At 36.1% G+C, this 27,631-nt stretch overlaps 1 protein-coding gene across 4 annotated transcripts in view; it reads left to right on the plus strand.

The window, feature by feature from the left end:
• LOC105049145 (DNA repair protein RAD50) overlaps positions 1–27,631 on the plus strand; it is a 51,765-nt gene that overhangs the window by 20,955 nt on the left and 3,179 nt on the right. For 3 of the 4 annotated variants that reach the window (XM_010928713.4, XM_019852022.3, XM_029265722.2), the window contains 8 exons: positions 707–834; positions 8,688–8,802; positions 8,913–9,042; positions 9,175–9,384; positions 12,216–12,424; positions 17,457–17,658; positions 20,428–20,597; positions 20,685–21,009. In XM_010928713.4, coding sequence (XP_010927015.1) covers positions 707–834; positions 8,688–8,802; positions 8,913–9,042; positions 9,175–9,384; positions 12,216–12,424; positions 17,457–17,658; positions 20,428–20,597; positions 20,685–21,009 — 1,489 coding nt within the window. The remainder of the gene's footprint in view (positions 1–706; positions 835–8,687; positions 8,803–8,912; positions 9,043–9,174; positions 9,385–12,215; positions 12,425–17,456; positions 17,659–20,427; positions 20,598–20,684; positions 21,010–27,631) is intronic. The other variant, XM_073260723.1, reaches the window with a different exon arrangement.

Consider the following 27,631-nt stretch of genomic DNA (forward strand, 5'->3'; position numbering starts at 1 on the left):
GTATAATATAGAAGATGATAGAACTTAGAAGAATTAGATGAAGGAAATTAAAGAAAAAGAAAAATATAAAGTGGGAAAACATCCAAAACGTTCAATTTCTTCTTTCTGTCAATCATCTCAATACCATCCCTCAACAAAAATGATTGCAACCTTTATATAGTCTCAAAACCCTAACTGTTAAACCTTGATCCGTGACGTAAAAACAAATCCTGGCCATCAATTAAAACATAGGAGGAGAAACCTAAAAAACACAATTTCCTTAATAAGTTACTGCTACAGTATGTTGATGATGATGAACAGTTGTACATTATTGTTAATGAAACCCATAAATAGTGCTTACTACACAGACAGTCGAGTTAATTGTAATAAAGAGTTAGAGATATAATGAACATTGCTAAAACTCTTCTGAAAACATGGACTCCTGAGATCTTCAAACTGATGAAATTATGAGTGATTGGATAAAAATTTGTGCTTCAGTGCATGCTCGTCTTGTGCCAGAACTGAGATGTGAACCCAAATCAATCTGCTGCATCAATTCCTTTATGTCTATATTTCATGTATTTATATATATTACCTTTTTGTCTAGTCAGTATTGTATAATGAAATTTTACTTGTACATATCTTTCTATTACTTTGCCAGTATATCTTAGACATATGTGTATTGCATCACATTAACTATGCGAGGTCTTCATACTTGCTAGTTCAGGTCTCTAAAGAAAGAGTATGATGACCTGAACTCCAAAACTCTTGAAGCAGAAAAAGATGTGAAATTGGTACAGATGAAGATACAAGATACTAAAAGCCACCTGTCCAAGCTTCAAAAAGATATGGATGGTAAACTGCATATTTAATGTTTTCTTTTTTCATTTTAAGCTTTGGCATTAGGTTATCCTTTTTGTTTAGGTTGGTTTATTATATGATTTTGTGAAAAATTCTAATTTTCTTCTTCCCAGCATCTCTTTTAAGATTTTTTATCCTAATCACGAAATACTTTGTAGTCTTTCATTTGGTAGAGTAGTTATGTGGTTTTTATTTCATAACAATCTTGTTGCTTGCATATTGGAAATTTCAATTGTGTCCTGGGTACGAATAATAATACGTGGGTGTGAAATAATTCTCTTTTGTGAGAAGCTTTGTTTTTTACATGTTATTAGGACTGAGATGTTCAGAATTATAGATCCTGTGATGTTATAAGACTTTGTTAAACATCCCATATTATATGTATTTGGATTATATTTGGACAAATGAGACTGAGGAATGGCTCTCAGCTCACTTGATTGAAGACTCGGATGCATCAACAACTAGTGCATTGCTTTAGTAATAAAAGTTTTTGTTTTTCTTCATCAAAAGTTGGCTTAGCCTTCCAGATATATCTCATTATATGCAAAGCCTTACCATGTCTTTATTTGTTTATCCCCGATATTTTTTTCCACAATAATGGAATTGTAGTATCCATATTTTACATGCATATTCACAAATCAGATAAAGTTTTTCTTCCATTTAATTTCGCCATGGCTTATTTTTGGGTTAATTATTTAATTTCATGGGGCTGGTTAACCACTAGGAATAATCTCTGAAGCTGGTTGCAATTTTTAGTTACACTAAGCCTGATCTTGAGGCAAAAAAGCAAGTTAAACTATTGGTTTATACTGATCTTTATATGAAATTGGTCACATGAATGCCAAAAAAATTCTACAAATCTGACTGACTAACATTTTTTCATTGTTCAATTTCTGTATTGCAAGCACAAAAATTTTCAAAAGAACTTTGGTAGGAATTTTTTTTTTGTTTATCTCTTTCACTTATAATTTATGCCTTAGAGATGGAGAACACTGAATGTATGCCTTGAGGTGTTTTAAGAGTGAATGATGGTACCAAAGAAAAATAGGAAGGACAAATTCCAATAGTTATTAAATTAGTATCGCAATTGAGGAATGGATTCATAATCGATAGTTCTAGGTAAGGACCACAGAATCGAATTTGATCCTGTGCCGACCGACCGACGGTACGGTTCGGTATGGATCCATATCGGTTTGTGTTTGGCCGAACCGACAGAGCAAAGAAGAGGAAAGGGAGACGAGAGAGAGGGGGAGAGAAAGATGCCGGAGGCCATCCAAGCTCTTGCTAAGCTCGGAAGGGTGGAGGAAGGGAAGGAGAGAGAGGGAGATGCTTATCAGATCATCGGAAGCCCTCGGAGGCCTCCGGATAGACGGCGACGTTGTCATGACCTCTCCGATGGCAGCTAGCCAGTGCCGAGGGCAGCTAAGGTCGAAGGAGGGCCTCCACCCTCCTCTAGTTCGAAACAAGGGGTTCGCCTTTGGTTCGCTCGATAAAAGGCAAAAAAAAAAAAAACATGGGTGAACCCCTGTTTGGAACTGGAGGAGGGTTGAGGCCCTCTTCCGACCTCGGTTTCCCTTGGTTGCCTTCAGCACTGGCTCGTCGGCCGTCGGAGAGGTCGCGGTAGTATCGCTGTCCATCCGGAGGCCTTGAGAGCCTCCGATGACCCAATAAGCATCTTCTCTTCTCTCTCCTTCCCTCTCTCTGCCCTTACCGAGCTTGGCAAGAGTTTGGATGGCCTTCAATGGCCTCTCTTCCTCTCCCTCTCGTCTCTCCCTCTCTCTCTCTTCCTCTCTTTCTTTTTCTTCCCTCTGAGATGGTTGCTATGCCATTTTGTACGCTGGAACCAGACTGATATCCTGTTGACGGGGTTTGGCATGGTCAGAACCATCCAATTTGGGACGGTTCGGTGAATGCTGGTCCTAGGGAAGATGCATCATTGATATCTTTCAATCCTGTGACTATGGTAAATTAAAAAAAATAAAATTAAAAAAAAAAAAGAGAACCCAAAGTCTGAGATGCTAGTGTTGAACTGTATGTTGAGTGAAAATAATGACAAGGGTGTAAATATGGGAATCGAATCCTAAATTGTTTTTCCATAGAAATGTTTCAAGATTGATACGGTATTGGTATCGGCCGTATTGAAGTTGATAGCTTCCAAAAAGTTGAAAACCTATCACTACCGATAGGTAAGGTTAGTATGGTATTGCAAGTTCGCACTTGTATGGATTGGTATAGACTGGTACAGCCAGTATGTATCGATATCAATGTTTTAAATCTCGTAGGATGGGATTGTCTTAGTCTTCCCGTGAAATAGGATATATTGCCAACTCGCCTTGTCCAGATACTTGGGATAGCGGATGTCCCAATACATGCCGATCGGAATGTGAGATAATGGTGGGATGGTTTTGTCCTGACATTTGAGATGGTACCCCATCCTGATGTGTTGTAGGAAGCTTTGTCGAGACTTGAGTCCTTGATGGTATGGTTGTCTTAGCATCTTAACACCTGTATCGGAGCCAGTTTCATGCTGGAATGGTGCAGTATTGGTTGTATCGTACCATCCTGTTTTGGTGATTTTTGAATCCATGATGACATGGATGATTTTTTTGATTGGGCTCTTTGGCCTATAAACTTGTTCCTGTAAGGTGAAAGAAGTTTCTTATATGAAACCTTGCCTTCACTTGTTGGTCTAATCTCTTTCCAAGTCTAAAGGATCTCAAATGCATAACATGAGCTTAAGCTATGTTTTCAGTGTGGTGCATGTTTCAGTTCAATTAGTTTCTTTATGTTTCATTGCAAGCCCTTCACTTTCTAAAGTTTAGAAATTTAACACCAACTCATGAAGGGTTATATGTTAGTTGAGACCTAGTATCTTGACTCTTAAAGCCAAAAGTTATGAATGGGTAAGGCCTGTTGGTTAAGGGACTAAATAAGTTATTTGAGTCATAACAAAGCAGTTTAGGTTTGCAAGCCTATTTATTTCATGAGATTTTGATAATAAGATACTATATGATTGGAAAATATTTGATGCTAATTTACAATACGAAATGCGAGATACGAACCAACCTTAGTGAAGTTAAACATGTTAGCCATGCTACAAACTTGCAGGAATAGTTCATGGAACAATGATTATAAAAAATGGCAATACTCTGTAGAAAATAGTTGGGCTATATAATACCAAGTATCAAGATCAAACTTGGAGTTTGCTTCATCCAGAAAAATGGTTAGTTTGGTGAATGTCATAATGTGATATTTACTCGCTGTACGAGGATCAAGAAAACTGTGTCTAAATTCCACATCTGTGGTCAGGAATTGAAGGTTATGTTTGTTATGGATTTACAAGATTGACCTATAGCACTTTTTGGATATACACTAGACATACTTGTGCTAAAGATTCCATATTGTACTTTTGATTTATGTAATGCCAATTGGTAAGATCACAACAAGGTTGGATATTGGAGCATTTTGCAGGAAAACATCAGGAGATAGAAACTTAAAAAAAATTAGTAGAATCAAAACATCTTATATGGAACACCCGTTTAGAGAGTATAAAATTGAAAACAAGGCTTTGGTCAAAGTTGATGGCATTGAAACATTGAGATTAGTCCAATACTCCAATGTGTCTTCATAAAGAAGAAAACTAGGGTGTTCTGGAGAGGTGCTCCTGTGTTATGTGATGACAACATTCCTTCAAAACTCAAGTGGAAGTGCAAATGTCAAGACCACGTTTTGTTGTATCTACTTGTATTGTCCTGTATCAATCGTATGGTATAATATGGTGTCAAGATTTGATTCAGTAGATTAGCTTAATTGTTCCTTACCTGTTGAAATCGAGTTGAGCTGCCTTCTACTACCCATTACCGACCCGTACTGTCTGATTTTGGGTGGTACCAAGGTTAGGAGTTTGAAAAAAGTTTTGAGAGCCTGTCTCGATATAGACATAAATCATATTGTATCGACAGTACTATATTGGTATGGTTCTTGATACTAGTTTTGTAGACCTTGGTCAAGACAAATAATGTTTTTTATGAATATGAGTACATTTGATGATGCAAAGAAGTTGCAGCAAGTTACCAAAGTGAGAACAATTAGTATTTGTTTTGGTTATTTGTAGCAGATACCTAAGGACACTTAGCAAGAGGTGTTTGCATGGTGTTGAAGGGTCAAAAAAACAAAAGTCAGATTTAGTAAACTTCCATTTATTTATTTGTAGGTAACCTTGGGCTATATTTCCTGGGAACCATGATCCCGCAACCTTGTTGAAAGAGCATTGCTATAAGTCATTGGTATGGGTACAATGCAGCAAGAAAATTTACAAGCTGGATGGCAATACTTTTCATTGTTGCTATTATGCATGTCATCACGTCCAAGGATCTCTGACTCGTAACTGGATCCCGTGCCGGTCGGCCGGTAGTATAAACCGGTATGCCTCCGTACTGGACTAGAACCAACATGGAAACGAGGGCTGAATTGGGGAGGACAAGAGAGAAAAAGAGAGGGGGAGGGAGGCAGAGGGAGGAAAGGAACGGATGGCTACTGGAGACGCCTGCGGTGGCTATTGGAGGGTTGTGGAGGCCGTCGGAGGGCTACGGAGGCCGTTGGAGGGCCATCGAGCAGCCCAAATCCCTCCCCCCTACGGTCCTTTGGCTGCCTCCCTGCCGCCTTCCCCTCTCCTCTCCCCTCTCTTCTCCTTAATCTCTTCTTAGTCTCTTGTGGAGGACCACCAAGACCTGGAGTCTTGGCGGACATCCAACGGCCTTGACGGACCACCGCCGGCCTTCCCCTCTCTTTCCCTCCCCTCCTTTCTCTCTTCCTCTCTTTCTTTCTCCCTTGCTTCGTTTTTGCCGGCATTCCGAATCGCACGCATGAACTGCATCAGTTAGCCGTCGATACGGTTCGGCATGTCCTGAACTATCCGGTTCGGGCTGATTCGATGAACCATGATCACGTCTCTATTTGAAAATTATTGCTTTTAATTTTGATAACCTTTCACAAGATGAATTAAGACTTTATGCCTTAGTGGGATGGGGGGCTTCCTGGCCGTCTTGTCCCATTCCTATGAAAAAAGGGGATTGGGATGAGTTCGGGTCTTCGAAACCCATCCACGTGGGGAGAGAAAAAGAAAGAGAAAAGAAGGAAAGGAAGGAAAGATTAAGAAAAAGAAATGATGAAAGCAGAAGAAAAATGAAAAAAAGAAAGGGATAAGAAAAGAAAGAGAAGGAAAGGAAAGAAAGGAAGATAGAAAAAAAGAAAGAAAAGAAGGAAAGAAATAAAAAAAGAAAAAAGAAATAAAGAAAGGAAAGAAAAAGGAGAGAGAGATAGTGGATATCTATTGGATGAATGAGTGGGGCTACTATTGAGATGAGATTGGACAGTGGGGCATCTCATTCCATGGAGAAATCGGGATACCTTCATCCCATAGAATTTAAAATCTTGAGATGAATTTAAGTCTACTTGCCTTGCTCAATGTTTTCTCATGTACCTCATAACCTGCCAGTATTATCTATTTTAAATTATTTGTTTCCATGTTAGTAATTCAATCTTTAAGTTTAATGTCTACTTAGAGAGGTTTGATGTATGTATGTCATGCCTCTGATCCGAGATCATGAGCCAAGGGTCATCCGGTCATGGCAACCACTGCATACTCATGAAAAATTCTCTCCACAAGCATCAAGGCATTCTAAATAGATATCAATGTATCACAGTGGAATTAATTTAAATCATTAAAAGTCGACATTCAATTTGTTAACCAATCCAAAGGATATCCAAACTTAAAAGCCTTACATCAAATAAATCTTCACTAAAAATTTAACATAACAATAATAAATCTAAGTTCAACAATATTGATAATGCCAAATCTCGCTTCCAGTCTCAATCCCAAGTAACACCCACATCTGTAACTAAGTATCAGAATCTAAAAATAAAGAGTTGATGAGCTCGATAGCTCAGTAAGTAATGAATATCTTTAACTAGACATTTTAGATATTATCATAAGATTTAATGTTCAAAAATAATTGTCACAAATAAGCATTAGAACATATTCCATGCTAAATTATGTAAATCAAATACTTTCAAATATTTATATGCATATATAGTCATAAATCCGATTCGAATCAAATAACATGTAATTCAACAATCTTTAACTATGACTATATTTATATCCTATGACAGGCTCATAACAGAAATAATGAGCTTAATCATAATCAAAGTGCCAATACATAATCCCTATTGGCAGTATCCAAAGAACCAATATATAACCCCTATTGGTAGGATTCGGAAAATCAATGCATAACCTTCATTGGTAGGATCCAGAGAACCAATGCATAACCTCCATTGGCAGGGTTCAGAGAAACATAAGCCGAGAACTCAAATTCGATGCACACAAAAATACTTTTGCAAGATAACATATGTGTGATAATTCTGGTCAACATATGCATATTTTGTAACAAATCAATAAATCATAATTTTTCAAAAATGTCAATATTTGCAAATCACTTTTTGTTCAAATATAGTTTCATAAATCTCACATAAATCAAAGACTAATTATTTTTTTTTAAAATAAATTATAAAAATATCTCGAAAAGATGGTTTATTACTTACTTCTACAAAAATAATGAGCGGACAAACTTAATAAATCATGAGAGGGTCCTTTAGAACCTATTATTCAAAAATATATATTCGTGCATTAATTTTAATTTGTAACTAATAAAAAAAAAACTCCAAATTGGAACCCACATAGGATTGAATTGGAAATTAAGGGTGCCTCACTAATGAGATTTCCCAAAATAAAATTGGCTAGGATTATTCTAAGAAACCCTAGAAGATGGATCCTCTAAATTCACCAATCCCAAGATGTAAACACAATGGAGGAAGACAATAGGCACGATGGAGAGAGACAATCTAGAGGGAGAAATTCGTAAAGAGAAAAAGTAGAGAGAGAATCTAGAGAGAGAAGTAGGGAAGAGAGAGGAAAATAGAGGTTTCCTTAAATGCTTTGTTCCGGCTAAATCCTAGGTAGTGAAGGAATCTCAAGCAAGAAAAGAAAAGGAAAGAGACTAGATTACTCAACTATGATCCTGACAAGCCTTGGTGATGGTCTTCTGGTGAGCATCGTGAATCAAATCCACAGTTTCCAGAGAAAAATAGGGAACAAGAAAAGCAAATGCTGGTGATTGATTTCAAAAGATTGCTTGAGCCCTTAAATAGAGGTTAATGGAAGGAATAGAGATTAGAAACAACTTGAATCCCTGTCGAATAGAGATTCCTTCGGTTGGAGAAGTAGAGAAGGAAGAAAACTCCTTCAGGAGTGAGTTCCTTCCCATCGTATTTTCCAATACGTGCACGCACGTGCTGGCTCCCCCCCTCTTTGGGCCTAAGTTAAACGGCTAAGCCGGATTTGGGTATCACAATGTATATATGTGACAAGGTTTTAAATCCCATGGAATAGGGCTGTCTTGGTTTTCTCATAGAATGAGATTTGCTGTGGTTGCGCCCCATCCCATCTCGTCCCAACACTTGTGACAAGAGATGTCCCAAGACGTATTGATTAGGATGCTGGGACAATGGCAGCATAGTCTTGTACCAACACTCGAGATGGTATCCAATCTTAATGTCTCGCATGGTGTCCCACTGGGATTTGGGGGATTGAGACTATGTATGATTGAAGCCCTAGGTTCACAATATATTCTTGGTGCTTCTTGCTCCATTTATCATTTGTTGATATTTGTTGTATGTGTGTATATGCTGACTAATGCATTGATATTTTATATGCTGCCGTTTAAAATTCTTGCCCTTGCTTGTTTTTGCTGGCAACCACTGCATATGTCACTGTTCTTTCTCTTGTGCAGCAAAGAGAAGATTTCTTGAGTCCAAATTTCATTCTTTGATACTGATGTCTTCTGACATTGAATCATTTCCTCAAGTTCTTTTAGAGGCTTTGGAGAAAAGAGATGTACAGAAAAGGTTTCTGATCCATTTTTTTTTAAACATCTTACCTATTATTCAAGGCAGCTAATTTTTTGCTTCAGTTTATCATGCAAGTGCTGAACACTTCACTGGAACAACTGGTGCAGCAAATACAACATTGCAGATGGAATGAGGCAGATGTTTGATCCATTTGAAAGAGTTGCACGTGCACATCATATATGTCCTTGTTGTGAGCGCCCTTTCTCCCCTGAAGAAGAGGATGAGTTTGTTAAGAAGGTCAGTTCTTTCCAGGATATATCTGGCAAGCCTCTTGAGTTAATTGTGCATGGCCCCTGTTTTTTCTTTTCTGTGCTTGCCATTTGTTTTTTCAATAGTTTTATTGATGCATTTATCTCTTCTGCATCTCAGCAAAGAGTGAAAAGTGCAAGTTCTGCAGAGCATATGAAATTACTTGCCATTGAGTCTTCAAATGCTGATGCACATTTCCAGCAGTTGGACAAGCTCCGCATGATTTATGAGGAATATATTAAACTTGGAAAGGAAACCATACCTTTAGCAGAAAAAAGTTTGGAAGAACTAATGGAAGACCTCAAACAGAAAACTCAGGCATTTGATGATGTAACATTTATCCCAATCCTCAGTTTTTCTAGTTTCTATGCATTAAATACATCTACTATATCAAGTCTTTTATCTATAAAACATGATAACAAGTTAGGTCAAATTGACTTGTCAATGTTTAAGTATCTGAAATAATCTAAGGGGTCAGCTTGCTCCAATATCTATCTTTCACAATTGTTATCCAATTCATGATTATTGTTACTTCCTCTTAGCAAACTCTACTCATTGTTTTCACTAATTTATTCCATGAAGTCCAACTATATATCAACTTTGTACCATCAATATTTCTATCTCTTTCTTTATCTTGCTTTTCTTCAGATTTAGAAGCAGGTGAGTGGCTTCTTAATCATTTGGTGCTGTTTATTGTTATAAGCTGCTTTCTAGGTGTTCCTGCGTACAAAGTATCATAAAGTCACTCTCCAGTCCCAAATGGATGTTGTTGTGAAAATCAGGGTGCTCTAGATCTCTGGAGTACACAGTGCTAGATGTACTGAAGTTACTAGGCATGTTCATTGTTTTCTTTCTCTTTTCCTAATTGCAACTTTTATCTTGTAATGTAATTGGTTTGAGCTACATGCTTTACAATTGAAATATATGTTTTTCATTCCATGATGGAATCTTGGAAAAACCATCTGGAGTGAATGCTCATTGATATTGGCTTTTTTCTAAGTATAGTTTTGATCCTCCATGCGGTTAGAAGGTATATTGCTTGGATACTGAGAAAATCTTTCACAGACTTGTCCTTGTAGAGTTGTCTCCTAAGACTGAATATTATATGACTGAACTTTCAAATTATATGATTGCATACTTTTTCCTAACATATACATGGACAGAACCAGGAACTTCACACTGGGGCACTATTATTACTAAATGAATAATTATTGAACTTAATGTTACACTATCAAAACCTATTAGTTTATGTCAATTTACCAAGTTCATTTTTTCATAATTTAATTTCTTATAATTGGACTAATGGATTAAAATGAAATCTCTATTTATGTAATTTGTTGTGATATATGTATGCCTACATTAAAGACTTTTAACTTTTTTTAGAAAATTATTTACACTATTATTAAGCATCAATTATCACTTTATACTGAAGTCATTACACCAAATCTATAAAATCATGCATCATAACAAATAGCAGATATATATAAAAATGACAAATGTCGCTATATTTACTGAATATAAAAAGAAGTTAAAAGAGTGAAAAAAAAGAAGATGCTTGCATTCACATTTAATTACTCAATTAATTCGGAGGGGATCAATCATGCATGCAATCTCTAATTTACAGAAGAAAGATGAGAAGGAAGCTGACCTAATTACTTCCAAAATTGCCTATAGGTCTCAACTGCAAAATGGAAATAAAGATTATATGGTGCAGCTACAAATAAAAATAGCGTGTTAAATCTTTTAGTGAGGCAACAATCCTATGAAATTGAAAATAAAGAGAACAGTCAACATGGATGACATGAAAAATTCAATACTGGGATAAAAAACCAAAACTAATGAGTAATGACATCAAAAAAGGTTATTAAAACATCATGTCATGAACCATATTATTGAACTCATATCAGAAGCACACATTCAAGTTGTTGAATATTCTACAGTTTTGTTACTACTAAAAGCCTTAATCATCAGATCAATTTTTTAGTATTAAAACCCAAGAAATTGCCATGGTATTCCCTTTATTTGGTAATTAATTAATTTAATTTTGAATTTGGTTTAATAATTTATAAGCTTGAACCATATGCAGATGCTTTTTGGGGAACTCTTGTCCAAGAGGGTCTTTCCAGATTGTCAACTTGAGGTCTAGAATTTCTAAACCTCAAGTTTAGCCATTTCTTTAATATTAAATAATTTTGAATAAATTGTGAAAATTAAAAATGATTGCACACTTGGGATAGAATTTGTGAGTTGTGGCTGAACATGTCATTAAACTTGCAGTACTGCACTAAGTCTCATTATCTTTGACCCTAAGCCAGAGATGGTGCTTCACTGTTATTACCTCAGGCCTGTGCATACGCACACATAAATGAGAGAGATGGCATTCAGTCTCTCAAGCCATCTCACATCCTAGAGAGAGAAATAGGGAGGTGATTGCGACAATTTTCACCTTTTGAGCACCTAAGGCCATCACATAGATAGATAGACAGAGAGAGAGTGCCTGGACTGAGAACTCAGCCAGTCCGAGAGTTAGAGATCCAACATTAAGTGGCGCACATGCATGGATAGGCCTGAGGGTTGAAAAAATGAGTCTACCACAGTATGGTGCTCATTGTGACCATATTGTAGCGTGTATGGAGACATTTGATAACAAATGTGGTGATATGGGGGCGTACAATCAATACCGTGCCAAGAAGTGACAGGCACACCTCTGTTGCTTGAAATTTCAAACCTTGAATAGGGCATTTAGAAAACAAAAAATCCTGAAATTTCCATTTTTAAAGTTTGTCTCATGGGACCTAAAAGAACAGGATAAACTGGGTTCAGTGGGTCACTCTAACATGGCAATTTTGATAGATGAGTCTGGGATGCAGGCCTGCAGTGCGTGCCTCCACCTCGATGTAAAACTAAGCTATCATAGCCATTGAACAATTTTTTTTGTTTTTCCTGTTTAGCTGCTCGACAATATTAAACACATTATTTTGAACTGATGATCTGATATTTTTCTGTTTGTCAATGTTCACCTTGTGATCTATAATTTTATATGCCATCTTTATTTGTCATGTTAAATTGGTCTGTTGATAATGCTTCTTAATATAGAACATCAAAATATGTACCACAAATAATTGTTTATTATATCAGCTATTTATGGTGCTCAACTGCAGCTTGTTGGGGTTCTGGCTCATGTGAAGGCAGAGAAGGATTCTGTGGAAGTTTTAGCACAGCCAGTGGAAACTGTTGATAGACTTTTGCAGGAAATGGATAATTTGAAACCGCAGATTGAAGAATTGGAGTACAAGCTCGATTCTCGAGGGCAAGGTGTTAAATCTGTTGAGGAAATTCAGTTACAGCTGAATGCTTTGCAGAGCAAGAGGTATCATAACCTACTCTCTCTTAACATTTACACAAAACATTCCTTTCCAAGATACAATATGTTTGTGCAGTACATTAGTTAATAACCTAAAGATGCTTATGCTTATCTTTATATGCGGATGAGAGCAGAAAATAATTGTCTTTGTGGATTCTCTTTACACTTGATCAAATGTGTACTGGTATGCTTTTCCTAACTATGAAGAGTGTGATGGGTGGATTCTGGATACCTGAGTTTTGACCAAAATCTGTATTTGACAGTTTACTGTTAGATCTTAGATGTATATATGGATCATCATATGATATGGTTTGTGATCTGCATCTGGATCTGGACATAAAAATGATTGTAGGACCTCACCAAGAGCTTGATATGATGTTTGATTCATTTCTTTTTTTGTTTGTGTCTGTGCACATCATGCTTATAGACCATTTACAAATAGGAGAGTGCAGCTCTCATTCCACAACATTTCAAAAACAACGTATAAAGTGAGGAACTAGTTAAGGAAAGGAGAGAAAGTAAAGGAGGTCGAATACAAACAATCAGCTAGGATAAAAGGAAGGTTGTGGTGTGAAGTTTTAAGACAGGAATCTGAATTGTGCTTCACTGTTATTACCTCAAGGAACTATAGTTTCCTTTCCTATGAATTACAGGGCTAAGAATCTTAGGAGTCCTATGACAACATTCTTCATGCTTTGTCTCTTTGGTCTTCATTACAATGGATTGACCGTGAGAGGCCATGCTTTATCATGGTCTTAAGTTGAACCCTGATGCCAAAATTTCAGCTTGTCCTGGAACTGATCCAAAACAACGATCATAGTATTGGCTGAATCTGACCTAGGGCTAGGAGTGATTTGTTGATGTATGTTTTTTCCCCTTTTTTTTTGTGTGTGTGTATGGGTGGGTGTTGTGAGACAAATGATGGTGGTGGAGGCATTTATTCTTTGAACAGCATTTTATTAAGATAAAACTCAAGCTTGCAAGTTTTTAGAAAGCCAGGGTTATTTTTGAGGTATGAGAGAATTCTGGGGCATAAAAGTTAATTTTGATAAATACTTATTCACTGCAATTGTCATAATTTCGTATCATGATTAAACTTTAAGGTAATGAGTCTTGGTAGTGGTAAAGGAGGAATGAATGGAGATGATGGTGGGAATTTAAGAACAGAGAAGATGATGGAAAGTATTGTCCAGTGAGAACCATAAAGTACAAAATACTCTTCTCTCACTTCTTCCTTGTTAAAGACTTAGTAGCTCAAGTGCCAAAACCGGGTCCTCCACTTACCTGTTATCAATTCTTGATCAGGTAAGGCTTCAGCCACGAACATTGGTAATGGTAGATCTGCCACTCCCCCCCCCCCGCAACCCAAAAAAAAAAAGAAAAAAGAAGCAGTTTTTTTTTTTTTTTTTCACATTTTTTGTAATGTTGACATAGTTGCAAATCTCACAAATTCCATGATTTATTTGCAAGCCATTTGCAAACAACTGAATTGTTTAGCATATAATTCTGATGAGCTTTAATCTTTGAAATTGTCAATTTGGCCTCCTAAATCAATGCAGTTCTTTTCTCAAATCTAGGAAAAACTTGGAAGGTTTCTGCTTGCTTGCATGAACTTAACCTACAGAACCAAGTTAAATTTCTCCCTAACTTGCAGCTGGCTTTAGATTTTCATTTATGATCTCTTGTTTCAAAGATAGCTTAACTTGGATTGTCGTGAAGTGTTAATGCTCAGATCTTAGCCAGTCATTGATGATTAAACGTTTGTTTTGGATAACACCTTGATCCTTAAAACCAATTTTATGTAGACAAGCTACAAGTAGATGTCTGATGCAATGAGCATGAGTATTTGAGGGAGAGGCAATTCCCTGAGTGCAAGTTAAGATGTGAGAATTTCAACATAGAGAAGGTATTTATTTGAGAACCCAAGAATTATAATTTTATGGAAACTTCTCCTTTTACAATTAAGGAGTGTTTTTCATCGTCATGTTGGTTTAGCAGCATCGAAAGAAGGATGTTGATGTAGGACGACCAAAAGGGATTAGACTCTTTGTGCTGCTTAAAATGATGCCATGCAGAAACAATGAAATATAGATAGTAAAAACTGAAAATAAATAACTTTCAATGTCCTTCCACTTGAAGGTTCTAATATGAAATGCAACTTAATTCTTCATGTCATAAAATGATGCTTAAAAGATTAAAGATGAGATCTGATTGAGATTATTTAAGCAAATAAACCACTGTTCTGCTGATAGAGAAATCAATATATAAATACTATTCAAGAAGGAAACTATGAGATGAGGGCTGTTTGTCCCCTGGTAGGCCTTGCAAGTGTAAGAAGCATCTCCAAACCCGATCAGTAGTGGAGTACAAAAACCTCCTTATTAGCGATTTAGGGAGCTTTTAGCAATCTTGTATTGAAGAACCAAAAAATCAATAAAGGCTTAAACAGGCTTGCTGCTGTGAGGAATCACAACAGCCCCTAAAATCTAGGTTTTATGTGGGATTTGGATGGAGAGAAAGTTTAGGGGCTGAGATGGTAGAAAAGGGAAAGAAATGGTTTAGAATTCGAGGTAGAATAGGTAGCTATAGGACTGGGGATTTAGTAGTTAGGCTTTTTAGAATTTCTGTAGCAAAGATGGTGAAATAGGTTAAAACAAAATATAAATGGATGACAGAAACAGGAGTGGAGAGGAACAAGTGATAAAAACCCGGAATCACATCGGAGGGCCTCACACCCATTTTGCATCGTATGAAAGAAATATTCATGGAGAAATCTGATTTCATTCAACCACCTTACATGATCCCTTTTTTTTTTTTTTCCTTTTTTTGCAGGGGGGTGCCACTATTTATAGATAACCTAGAAGTGACTTATGACAAACATACCCCTTAAAACTGATTGCAGCCTGCCTTTCATTCCCAAGTAACCATTAATGGCCAAGTACTGTGGCTTGGAGACAAGAATCTTAAAATACAATTAAGTTGCCACTCAAGCAAGTGCCATGTGAGATGACTTGCTAGCCCAGTATCATTAAACTAAAAGAAGGCTTGCCTGGCACTCAGACCTAAGTGACTAAATGAAAAACAGATAATGATAAGAAAATAATTAAAAATTACTCGGGGCTATTTAATAACTCAACAATAAGACTTAAGAACTTCAGTTTCAGTTTTCAGAGTCCATGGAAGCTCCCAATGAGCTCTGGATAGCTTCATCCTCAATCCATCAATTTTGCTTTCAAGTTCGATGCTGATGATAAGTTTTAAACTCGTGTTGATCTCCATTAGATTTGTGAAGAGGTAGTGTTAGGTATACATTATCTTTATCAAATTTTCTAGGATGACTCTTTTTTTGTACTATGTTTGAATACCATGTGAAATGAGAGTTTTCTTCACTGATATGTTAGAATGAGAATGTCATGGCTTTTTCCTCAGAAAGAAAAAGAAAGTCGTTGGTTTGACATCTTTAACAAGGATCAAGAATCAGAAAGCCTTAAAGGCTGAAATTGATCTGACACATGTTAACAGCCTGAATTTTTATGGTGTATTTCTCCTAAAGGAAATAAAAAAAAAGTTTGTTAAAAAAAAGAATAGTGGGATTTAGAAACTAAAGGAACAGAACAGGAAGAGTTACAACTTACAAGGGACTATGAATGATTTTGTCCTATAAAGTCTGGCAGATCTTCTCTTCTCTTTATTTATAAGAACAGTGGAACCATTATTTATCGCCAATAGACCAGTATGACCACACACAATGGGTCCAAGCACATCTTTTAATGCCTAATTATGTGTAGACCGCTGCTTCATGCCCCTTTGCACATATGGATGAAAATGACCAACTTAATAAAAGCATAATGAAAATCAATGAAGTTCATACAGCTAGCACCATCTTTATGACTAAGAATGAGAAAGCTTTTTTGTGGTTGAAACATACAAATTTTACATTTTGATACTAATTACTAAATTTCTTTAATACTTTCTTGTCATTTTAATTTGCATCATGAATTTCCTATTCATGATGTTATTTTTGATTATTTGATGCATGTCAAACCACTCAAACATCTGCTTCCAGTATATATCACTATTACGAGATGTATTGCATTTTTAGCTGACTTGTTAGCCTAATTACATATTTTTTGAAAAAACTTGATAAATAATGAGGCTATTTTGGGAAAAATTGAATTGATTTTCCATGTGGCAAGTGTGTTTGGTTTTAATTTACTCCACCCTTCTACCAATTGACCACTATATCTTCAGGAAGACTTAACTCCTTTTCTCGAGAAAGTAAGAAAAATAAAGAGTAACCAGGATAGTTCATGACAGGATCATTTGATTTTACACCTGGGATTTCATTAATGTTTGCTATAATCTGAATCATGTTCTTTAAAAGAAACCTTCTTCACTTTGTATTATAGATTTAGGGTAATGGGTAGAGGAACCTTTATAAGAATAACTTGGCAGTTATTTAGATGTTAATCATGTATACGATCTCATGAAGTTAATTTGTTCTCCAAAACTTGAAAGCTATCACCTGGCAGCAGTTGAAGGTTTTAATTTTTTTGAAATATTATTTTATCGTTAAATTAATTTTTAAAATATTTTGACTTCATTTGGTTGTATAAAAGTTGAAAAAGAAAAGGAAGAATATAAGGTGCAGGGAAGGAAAATTTTACAAACCTGGAGTTTAGGGTTTTTTTTCCCCTGAATTTACTAGACTAAGAAACACCTAGTTGTGTAAAATCCTGGCCTTTACTATCGAAAATGATATAAGATCACAAAATATCATAATTTTGTTCGGTAGTTTCCTAATGATGTGGTCTGGACTTGATAATAATTGAACAAATTTGAATATGATAACTGCTAATTATAGTTTCATATATCCTGAAACCTATTGCCGTTGACGTACATATCCTTTCATCTCGAAACTGACTTTAGCAAATTTGAGGGCACTATCCTCATAGTAAAGTTGTTGCAACTTGCAACAAATTCTTGTTCAAGTACTTTCTGTTTTTACTTATAAATTTTTTTTGGTTTTTGCAAACAGGGATTCATTGAACAGTGAGGTAGAGAATCTGAGGGAAGAACAAAGATTTCTAAGTGATGATTTATCAAATATGCAGATGCGGTGGCATGCTCTTAGGGAGGAGAAGTTAAAAGCATCAAGTATATTGCATAAAGTCAAAAAAGCAGATGAGGATCTAGCTCTTCTAGCTGAGGAAAAAGCTCAAGTGGACTTCGATGGGAAGGTATCAGACAATTCTTTCAATATCTATTGTCTTGCCCTTTTTTTTTTTCTTGATGTTTGGATCTTATCTTCAGAGAATTTTCTGTTCAAATGTATTAACTATTAGTATAATAATAATAATTATTATTTGGACTAATTGACTCTCAACTATATAACTGTCTTCATATTGAAAGAGAGAGAGAGAGAGAGAGAGAGAGAGAGAGAATGTTGAAAGGGTGAGATCAGTGAGCTCAGTCAACATGTGCCTAGATTTACATGCTTAACTGCATTATGATTGTACTCACTGATATTACTGATTATAGATATTTCTATTTCATTGTAAGCTCGCTATATCATTTCTTCACAGTTCTCACCACCTTATGCTGTGTGTCAATAAAGGAATTAAATATTTTTCAAATAGATATTGTACAACTGAAAACAAGGGGATATTGGTGATTATTATTTCTTGTTGTTGCTGACTAATAGCATATAGCTTCCATAGTGTTGCTTTTACTCAGATCTTGAACTTGTGGTCTATAAATAATCAGTATGTATAGGTATCTGAAAACACTCCAAAAGCTGATCTCATACTCAAACCTTCCTTGCTCTTCTCATGCACGATGTAGCAGTATTTGCATTCAAAACGTAGCTGGCTATACGAATTTAATCACTCATGCTGTTCTCCTGCCTGTATACACCAATCTTTCCATCACTTCATATCTAAATCATTGCAATACTATTAGATGATCTTCAAGCTTGCCAGCATCATTGCTCTAATGAAGACTGCCCAACATCTCTTATCCTCTGCCTCAACACCTTAAAAATAAATTGAGGGCAAAGATGCTTCTGTAGCAAGCTTCCTAAATGCTCTCTGTTCTGAATGTTTTTTTTGAAACTTACTTCCAGTATCCTGCTCCTACACATGCTCCTGCTTCAAGTAACTAACCTCTGCATACTCTGAATTATACCATAATTATAATTAAATTCATTATAATCATTTCAAATATTGAATTATCATCAAAGAAGCCAAGAATTCTGTAGTCCTCTTTAATAGTTACGCTTTGTTTAATCTGATAGAGGAAAGAGCTGAAGTTTCAGGTTGCATTGTATTTTTAGATTTCTTTTGTGGTCTTAATGATCTTAGGATTGTATTTACCTAATGCCAGGAATCCAAAGTTATAACAATGTTTATGTTATGGAGTTTTAGGTTGACTAATAGTTACTTTTCATGTCAAAATGCTGTTAATTGAAGCCCTCTTGCCATAATAGGTGAAATGAGAGTCCTTCTAGGAAGTGTTTTCTACTTGTTTTGAACTTTTTAAGGGAGAATTTAAGTTATTCTGATTGATGGAAGCAGATGGCTCAGCCTTTGTCCCCTTATTCCTTAATTCTTCCCTTATTCCCTCAATTTTCTGTTTTTTCTACTTCATTGTCTTCTGATTTATTTATTTATTTTTTTCTTCCTATGCATATATTTTTCTGAAGCTTGGTTTGGTTTGTACCCAGGACAATGAAAGAAGAGGAAAAGTAAATCAAGTAATCAACAGAAGGAAAGATAGAAAAGAGAAGAAAAGAATATTCTTCATGTTTGTTTGACTAAAAAAATTTGGGGAAAATTGTATTCATGGGAAAATGTCTTGTGTTTTCTCACAATTTCACTACCTTTTGAAGAAGAAAATTTTAATTCTTATGAAGAAACTTCAGCTATTTATTCTCTTTTTATTGTTTGAGAATTATTTCATTTTCAAATAGTGTAAAGGCTGCCTTTAACCTTATTTTCTCACATGCCTTTGACCTTATTTTCTCACACTTTCTTAGCAACATAATAATGCCTTAATCTAATATGTGCACAAAACAGATTTTATGTCATTTTAAAATCCAACTTGTTTCATTCCTTCTTGATTATTTAGGGCTTCTAATAGCTATGAGATGAAATTGAAAGCCTTAAACATCCTAGTATCTTATTTTTGATCCAAGGTCTTAAGTACTAATATTTTGTAGGCAACAATAACCTTACTATGATGGGTTTCCAGTATTGGTACCAGGTTTGGACATGGAAACCGGCTCAAACTGGTATCCACTGCATGTACTGATCTGAATCAGCTAGTGCAGAGTAGTGCCGCGGCTGGTTGGCTGGTATTTGAGCCTAAACCATTTCTTATGGCAATCACGCATGCCCCAAAGCGTCTTTTGACTGAGAAAGAGGGGGAGAGGGAGAGGGGGAGAGAGAGAGAGAGAGAGAGATTAGTGGCCTTCCACCTAGTGTTGGCCTCCTTATTGTTGGATTCTGCTCAGCTTAGCGAGTTTTCTTTCTCTCAACCCTTTTTTCCTGGCCACTAATTAGCGAAACTTTTTGTTCCTGCCCTCCTCTCTTGAAACCTGCTATTCCGATGTCAATATTGGCCTTCAGCATCACACCTCACCAAAAAGCACTTAAACATGAAAATATAAAATATATTTCTTGGTACAGTAGAAAAATGAAAAATCACTTAATATTCATTTTTGACATCAAAAGGTTAAAAAAAAATCAAAAAATGAAAAAAAAAACAAATAATTGTGTCTTGATCTTGATCTTGGTATTGAACAATGTACTATGAGCCCTACAATGTGAATTGGTACCATTATTGGAACACTACAATATGATCCTCTCCAAACCTTGCAGTGGCGGGAGCCTCATGCATTGGGGTGGGACACCTTTTTTGTTATGTTCCTTTGAAATATGTTAACATAAAGGTATGCTTAACATTTGGCTAAAGGCTTTCGATTGATATGATTTCTATGAACGTTCCAGCATTTAGCAGAGGCACTTGTACCCTTACTGAAGGAGAAAGAGAAGTTACAGCAAGAGCACACAGATTTGAAATTGAAACTTGAGCTAGAATATGATGAGCAGGCAGAAAAGAAACGGATCTTTCAACAAGAAATTGAGATGCTTTTGTCACTCAATACTCGGATTAAAGAGTAAGCTTCTTGTGGAGATGAAATTTTGTCCATGATATTCTTGTCCCTAATTTCAACTGCAATTTTGTTCTTCCAACATCATGCAAGGTATCTAAATTCCAAGAAAGTAGAAAGGTTGAAGGATTTACAAGAAAAGCACTCGTTAGCTGAATCTCAACTGCAGAAATGTGAAAGCATGAAACGGGAGATTTCAGCTGAATTGAACAAGAGTAAAGAGCTATTGCGTAACCAAGATCAATTAAAAAGGAATATTGATGACAACTTGAATTACAGAAAAACAAAGGCTGAAGTAGATGAACTTACTCATGAAATTGAGTCACTAGAGGAGAAAGTTTTATCTATTGGAAGCATGTCCACCATTGAAGCAGAACTTAAGAGACATATGCAAGAAAAGGAGAGGCTTCTTTCGGAGGTAACAATGACATATTAGTTCATGATTATTGCTTTCCTTGCAAATTAACATTCTAGAGATATTGCTTAGTCCTGTGTTCAAATGGAATCAATTAATGGTCTTCGCTTTCTCTCTGTCCAAAAAACATATTGATGGACTAATTGCTAACCTAATGGAAAACAAATATCCTAAGTTATCTACAATTGGTTTATGTTTCATAAGCCATAATTTGCACTGATTGATGTACTGTGGATGTACAAGTTTACTTAGTTGACAAGAATGCTTGTAACTTCGAGGCTATGGCTTTCAAGTTAGTTTGGAGGCAAACCTCTATTAATACAAAAATGGCAAATTGTATTATGAACACTCTCTTATCACTTTGCACATCATGCAGATCTAGATAAAACTTACTGCAAAATCTTAAAAAGCAGAGGAACGAGGACACAGGGTGACTGAACAACTAAGGGACCTCATAAATTTACTTACAAAAACAAACTATAAAGAAAGCTATTTGCAATGGGATATTTGACCCAGTAAAAGAGGAAGAATGTCGAATGAATATCTATTCTCCCAGCAAACTATGAGGATCTGTATGAGTCATACGTGTAGAAACAGTGTTCCCGTCCAGTGATATGCATGTAGAGGACTCACCACATGTAGAGACTCCATAGCTGATAACAAGGAGCTGATTGTGAGGAAGAGAGAATATCTAGAATACCTGAATGTAAAATGGTGAGAGTTGCATAAGGTCGGCTGTAGGACACTTAATTTTTCTTTGTCAGCAAGTTGCCTTCCTGATTGAGTTAGCATATTGCCACTGGATGAGACAAACCACTGATGAGCTTTTGATGTGTAGATAGTTGGAAGTTCTGCACTAAAGAGTAAAGTGTAGGTCACTTGTGACTTGGCTAGCACTATTTGGCTTGCCAAATATGTTATAGTACTTTTGTTTGCTAGTTAGGGCATGTTTGGTTGGTAGCAAGTCGACCAAGTCACTTCCCAAAAGTGACTTTGGTCCAGTTTTGGGCTTTGGGCTGAAAAAAGTGTAGGATGGAAGTTACTGTAGTCCCTAAAAGTGACTTTCATCTAAAATAACTAGAAAGGTAATAAAGTGACTTTAGACATGAAAGTGGAGAGGCCAATTAAGAGAAATGGGACACTTTTTCTTTGATCTCAACATTGGTCATGTTTTTAATATAAATACTTAATAACTAATAAGAATATTATTATTTATTAATAATAATAAATAATGTTAAATAACTAATATTAATGCTGTTTAAATATTATAAACAGTATTATTTTATTCAATCCTAATTAATAATATTAATAGTTAATAATATTGTTATTATTTAACTATAATATATAACTGTTAATATAAATTTTATTTGTTTATTAATAATAATATTATATTAATATTTATATGCTATGAAGCTAATCATAAAATGATTATTTTATTCAGTAGATTATAAATACTAATATTAATAATATTCTTATTCATTATTCAAATAATATCAAATGGGGTTAATCATACTATTCCTCTAGTATTGAAAAATAATATTGAATAATGCTCCATTGTGCAAGATCCCTCATCGAACAGAAGAATATTATTAGTGTGGGATCGAACGGCTCTCCATTGGCCACGCTGCTGTAGGAGAGCCAGATTTGGCCACCACCACACACATTTGTAGTGGTGAGCCATATTTGGCTTGTTGCAACTGTCAATGCTTCCTGTGACTGCTTGTCACCCCTCATTGCCATCCAGTTCGGAAGAGAAGTGAGGGGAGAATGAAGGAAGAAATGGAAAATAGAGGACCAGGGGGTGGGAAGGGAGGGAGGGAGAGGAAAGAGGGGTGGCGGGGTCCTCTACAATAAAAGGCCATAAGATCCAAGCATATGCTCTGGATTGAATTAGTCGAAGATTGGATCCTGGGATGACTAGGGACTCTAGGTCCATATGCACTAAGGCATCTTGTTTGTCTTCGGTTGGTATTGGTTAAGTGTGTTGGTGATGGGGTTAGCCCCACCTATTGGGCTAGAGCTCGAACTTAGTGAAAAAAGAGCCCGAGGCTTTGTCTCTTGTGTTTGCTTGTTTTACTTGGATACTTGCATACAACTCCAAAAAGGGGATTCAGATATGTATCCAAACTGGATATGTGACAGGTACTTGAATACTTATAAAGTTCTTTATTTGCAGATTTTAGAAATTTTTGGAGAGTTGGATCCTACCAATAGTGAGTAGAGCCCTCTTTCTTGATGTTAAAAGTGAGTAGGTTAAGAAACATGTATATTGAAAGACCTTATAAACAACAACTTTTAATTTAATAGGTGTTTAATTAAAATTATTATCCCATGTATTCCCATTTCTTCATTTTTTCCCTCTCCCCAAGTCAGATATGTGGATACATGTTTGAATCTGATTCACGTGTTTGTGTCCATTCAACATTGGCTTCCCACATGAAATAGAGGAAAAGAGAGGAAGAGTATGAGGTATGATTTTTCAAATTTTTCAAAGCATTCATGCTAATATCGATATTGGTAGCTTTTACAAAATCATGAGCTCAAAAAACATATATAAACCTAAATTATGACAAACTCTAAAACCTTTTAAACTTTCATTAAAAAAACAAAAAAAATGGCACCCTAGCAAGTCATCAGGACACCAAAACCTCCAAAGAGTCGCTAGCACTATCATGGCACTATTCTAAACTGGCCCCAAACTAATATGGGGTCTCCAAACTAGGATTTAAAACCTTGAGAGTAAGACTTTGTATATTATGCTTATGCTCATACTCTTTGTTGTGCCCTGATAATAATACTTCTATGTTGCGGTACATAGTCATCACCATTTTTTGTATTTTTCTAAATATTCTGTATCTTTGCTTTCATTTGTGAAGGCGATATGTTAATCTTTTCAACTATTATTGTCTTAAAAGCATGCAATAACCACACCATATAATGGTTTTATGGGAGTTCACCCACATCTGACCCACTCAATAATGTTGATGGATTAGGGTGCTGATCAGCATGGAATTGTAGTGCAGTACGTATTGTGCCAATGTCTTAGTAGCACCGGGTACTGGCATGATATGTCATGTACCGTATCTGCACCAGTCTGGCACACCATTGTCATGTGATACCTCAATCCATATTAAAACTATATTCTACTAGGATAGTATAATATCTTTAGTGGTGCTCAAACTTATTGATGTGAAGCTAGATAGACGATTTTATCAACTAAGGTAATTCTGTCTCTACATTTACACATCATATGCCTCCAAGAAGAGAATAGTGCATGGTTTGTGAATTGGTTGTGTAGTTGTCAAAGATGAGGACTGAGGACCAAAGATTTGCCAGCTCTGGTTGATTGTATGGCATGTAATTTATTTTGGTGGGCAATAATCATATTATCTTCATAATCTGTATCATCTCTATAATTTATTTTCGTGAGCCTTGGCACCAAGGTTTACCATCTTGTTACCGGACCCCATATTGATACCATCCTATTAAAGTGTTGATATGTGGTGTAGTATGAGATTGTGAGGTGTACCAAATGTCGGTATGGTGGCTGCATAGATACCAGTACAGTAATACTGATGGGTACAGCAAACCTTGCTGGGCATAATAGTAAGCTTGCTCCATTGTGATTTAGGTTTCACAGGTTTGAAACACAGAAATAGTCTCTGTGCACACATGGGTAAGGCTACATGCATCGAACCCTTTAAACCCCACAATGGTAGGAGCCTCATGCACTGGGGCGCCTTTTTTTATATATTAACAAAAGCATCAATTTTAAGATGCCGTCGTAGGACAATAAAGACTGATAGCTTCACCAAAATAATGAAATAAACCATAACTTGAGGCCTAAAGTGACTTAAATTGACAGATAATGCAGATAAAAAGTAACTCATGGATGACTTTGACAAGCTTCATGTCTCTTTCTAGTTAAGATGCTTCAAGTCTTGAATTGTTTAATTTTATGTAGCCTTCTGAAGCTTCTTGAACATGGTGCTGATGTCGTTATACGTTAACGATTTTTCTTGTACTAGTGGTTGTAAGATTTACTTGGCCAAATGATGTGGGTCACTCAATCTATATAATTTCTGTTAATAAAACCAGAAGGAACATAAATTTCATTTCAAAGAATAAACAAGAAGAAAAACAAATAACACTAAAGCATAAAGATAGAAAAAGGTTATCGCATCAGGCTCTTTGAACAGGATACTTGAGTCAGACTGAGGGTTTTTAAAAAGGAGAAGGCTTCATTCATTCATATTAATAAGATTTTGAGTCTCAGTGGATGCCTAACAATCCTAGATTAGTTGATGGCCTTTGGAAAGATTCAAGGCCATAAAACAAACAAGAAATCAAGTGAATATTGGACCATAAGGGGTTTGGCGACTTTCTGCAATTAGCAATACAAAACTACTGGGCTGTATGCACTGGCCATAGGATGCTGAACAAGCATTTCATTCCATTGATGTTTGTCTTGAACCGAAACTACTATCTACTAAGACTGTTAAGAATGCAAGATATTCATCAGAGTTGGTTTCTTAAATACTGCACTTGATTCAACTTTTGATCAGATTCATTGCATATGGATGGCATCAGATAGTTGGATTTGATTCTGTATTTGATGTAAAACTACTATTTTGCTGATGGTTTTGTCTGAACTTCTAATTCCCACCACTTAGAATACTCAATCATAGACGGACTGTTTAAAGCATAAAATTTCAAATGGCAAATACATCCTGCCTGACTACTCTATTATTATCCAGCTTCTCATTCTCCCATCATTACAATTTGAATGCGTTAAGGCTTGTGTTTCATGTTAAACAACTATCTGTCAGACTCAAGGCTAACTTGTTCTGAGACTGCAAACATACTAATGATGCTTGGAATTGAATGCTATTCATGACTGTTAATTTCCTGTACTGCACTTGGACTTGATTTGAAAATTGATCGCATGCTCATGGATTACATTAGGTAGTTGTATGAGGCTTCCATATTAGATTTAAAACTACTAGTTTACTATTGATCTCTTTTGGACTATATATAGTAATATGCAGCTTGTCTAGTCTTGCTGTTGATGTTGTTGGGACTTTCAATTCCCTTCCTTTTGAGCATAAGATATCCAAATATACATAAGCGGTTAGAAGCATAAAATCTGTAAGCTGGCATATACAACTTACCTTTATGAATTAAATGTTTGATTTTCTGGTGTATTTTCCATCCATGATTAATGAGCTCAGATAAAAAATTGTCTCATCAGAATTCTAATGTAATTTTCGTATCGAAATACAGAGTGACATTAGCTCATTCATCAGCATCTGTTGCATTATTTTGACCTGGTATGGTGAAACATCATGATTGTCCCCATTTAATGCCATGAAGCCAACTAACAGAAAAGCCGGTCAACAAAATAACCATAAGCATTGCTATAATCTTCATGCCTTTTTTCCAACTATTGGGCTTAGCTTTATAAACCCTCTTTGGCCAAGCATTCATAATCAGAGCTACCACGGATGTTATTATTATATATAAAATAGATGTATCATTATTATAATTAACTTCCAAGAGCAGATTGCATGATAGGAAAAATGCTCACTGGCTGGGTTAAAGCTCTATAGCCTAGAATGTATGCAAAAACGGGCAAACATTGTTTGCAAGCTTTCATGTTAAGCATCCAAACCCTCACTTATGTCTAAATTTAGTCACTTAGTCTGTTCAAATATAAGCAAGGTATTATTTATAGACACATAGGTTTGACAGAATATTAATAAACCCAGAATTAAACAAGTTAGCCATATTGTGCAGCTAGAACTACCATCTCTTTTTCCAACAATTGTTTGTTGGCATGGATTTCCGATTTTGACCAATTTAGTATGAAATAAAGGGTGAGCTTTGGTGCAATAGTAAGGTTGTTCCATTTTAATCTACTAGAGGTTATGGGTTTGAAATATAGAAATAACCTCTCTGCACATGAGGTAAGGCTGCATAATCCAACTCTCCCAAACTTGCAATGGCGAGAGCCTCATTTATTGGGTCGCACTTTTTTTCCAACTCAAGGCCTGATTAGGAAATCTAGCAGGTTTGGGCTAGATTTCCTTTTAGATTCATCGATTGGGCAGCCCATTTAGATATGGCTTATATCAACCCAACAACCTGCCAGCCGAATCCCGTGGGAGGGGGAAAAACTCTTTCATGGATCCTTTTCCTTCCCATTGATCAATAGGCCTACAAGCTGGGATTTAGGCTGGGACTTGGGTAGGCTCTTAGAAGATTGTAGGTTGGGTAGGCAGACAAGCTTGATTCCTGCAGGATATTCCCACATGCAAGGTTTGCCTGGTATCGTTGCGTAGCAACTATATAGGGGGTACATCGACACTTCGCATGTCAAACCGGCCTCTGAACTAGGCATACCAACATTGTAATAGGATGGTACCGACACGCAGTCCGATACCAAAACGGCAAACCTTGCCTGCATGAATACCCAAATAGGCTTTTAGCGTGAACAAACCTCATGTAAGTGCACCTGTTGGTTTGGGAAAGCATGTAGTCACCATATATGATGATAGCTACATGATTTTGATGCCTAATCTCATCACTGCTACTCCATTTAGGGGGTGTTTGGTTCGTAACCGAA

This window comes from Elaeis guineensis, chromosome 7, assembly GCF_000442705.2.
Source record: "Elaeis guineensis isolate ETL-2024a chromosome 7, EG11, whole genome shotgun sequence".
NCBI lineage: Eukaryota > Viridiplantae > Streptophyta > Magnoliopsida > Arecales > Arecaceae > Elaeis > Elaeis guineensis.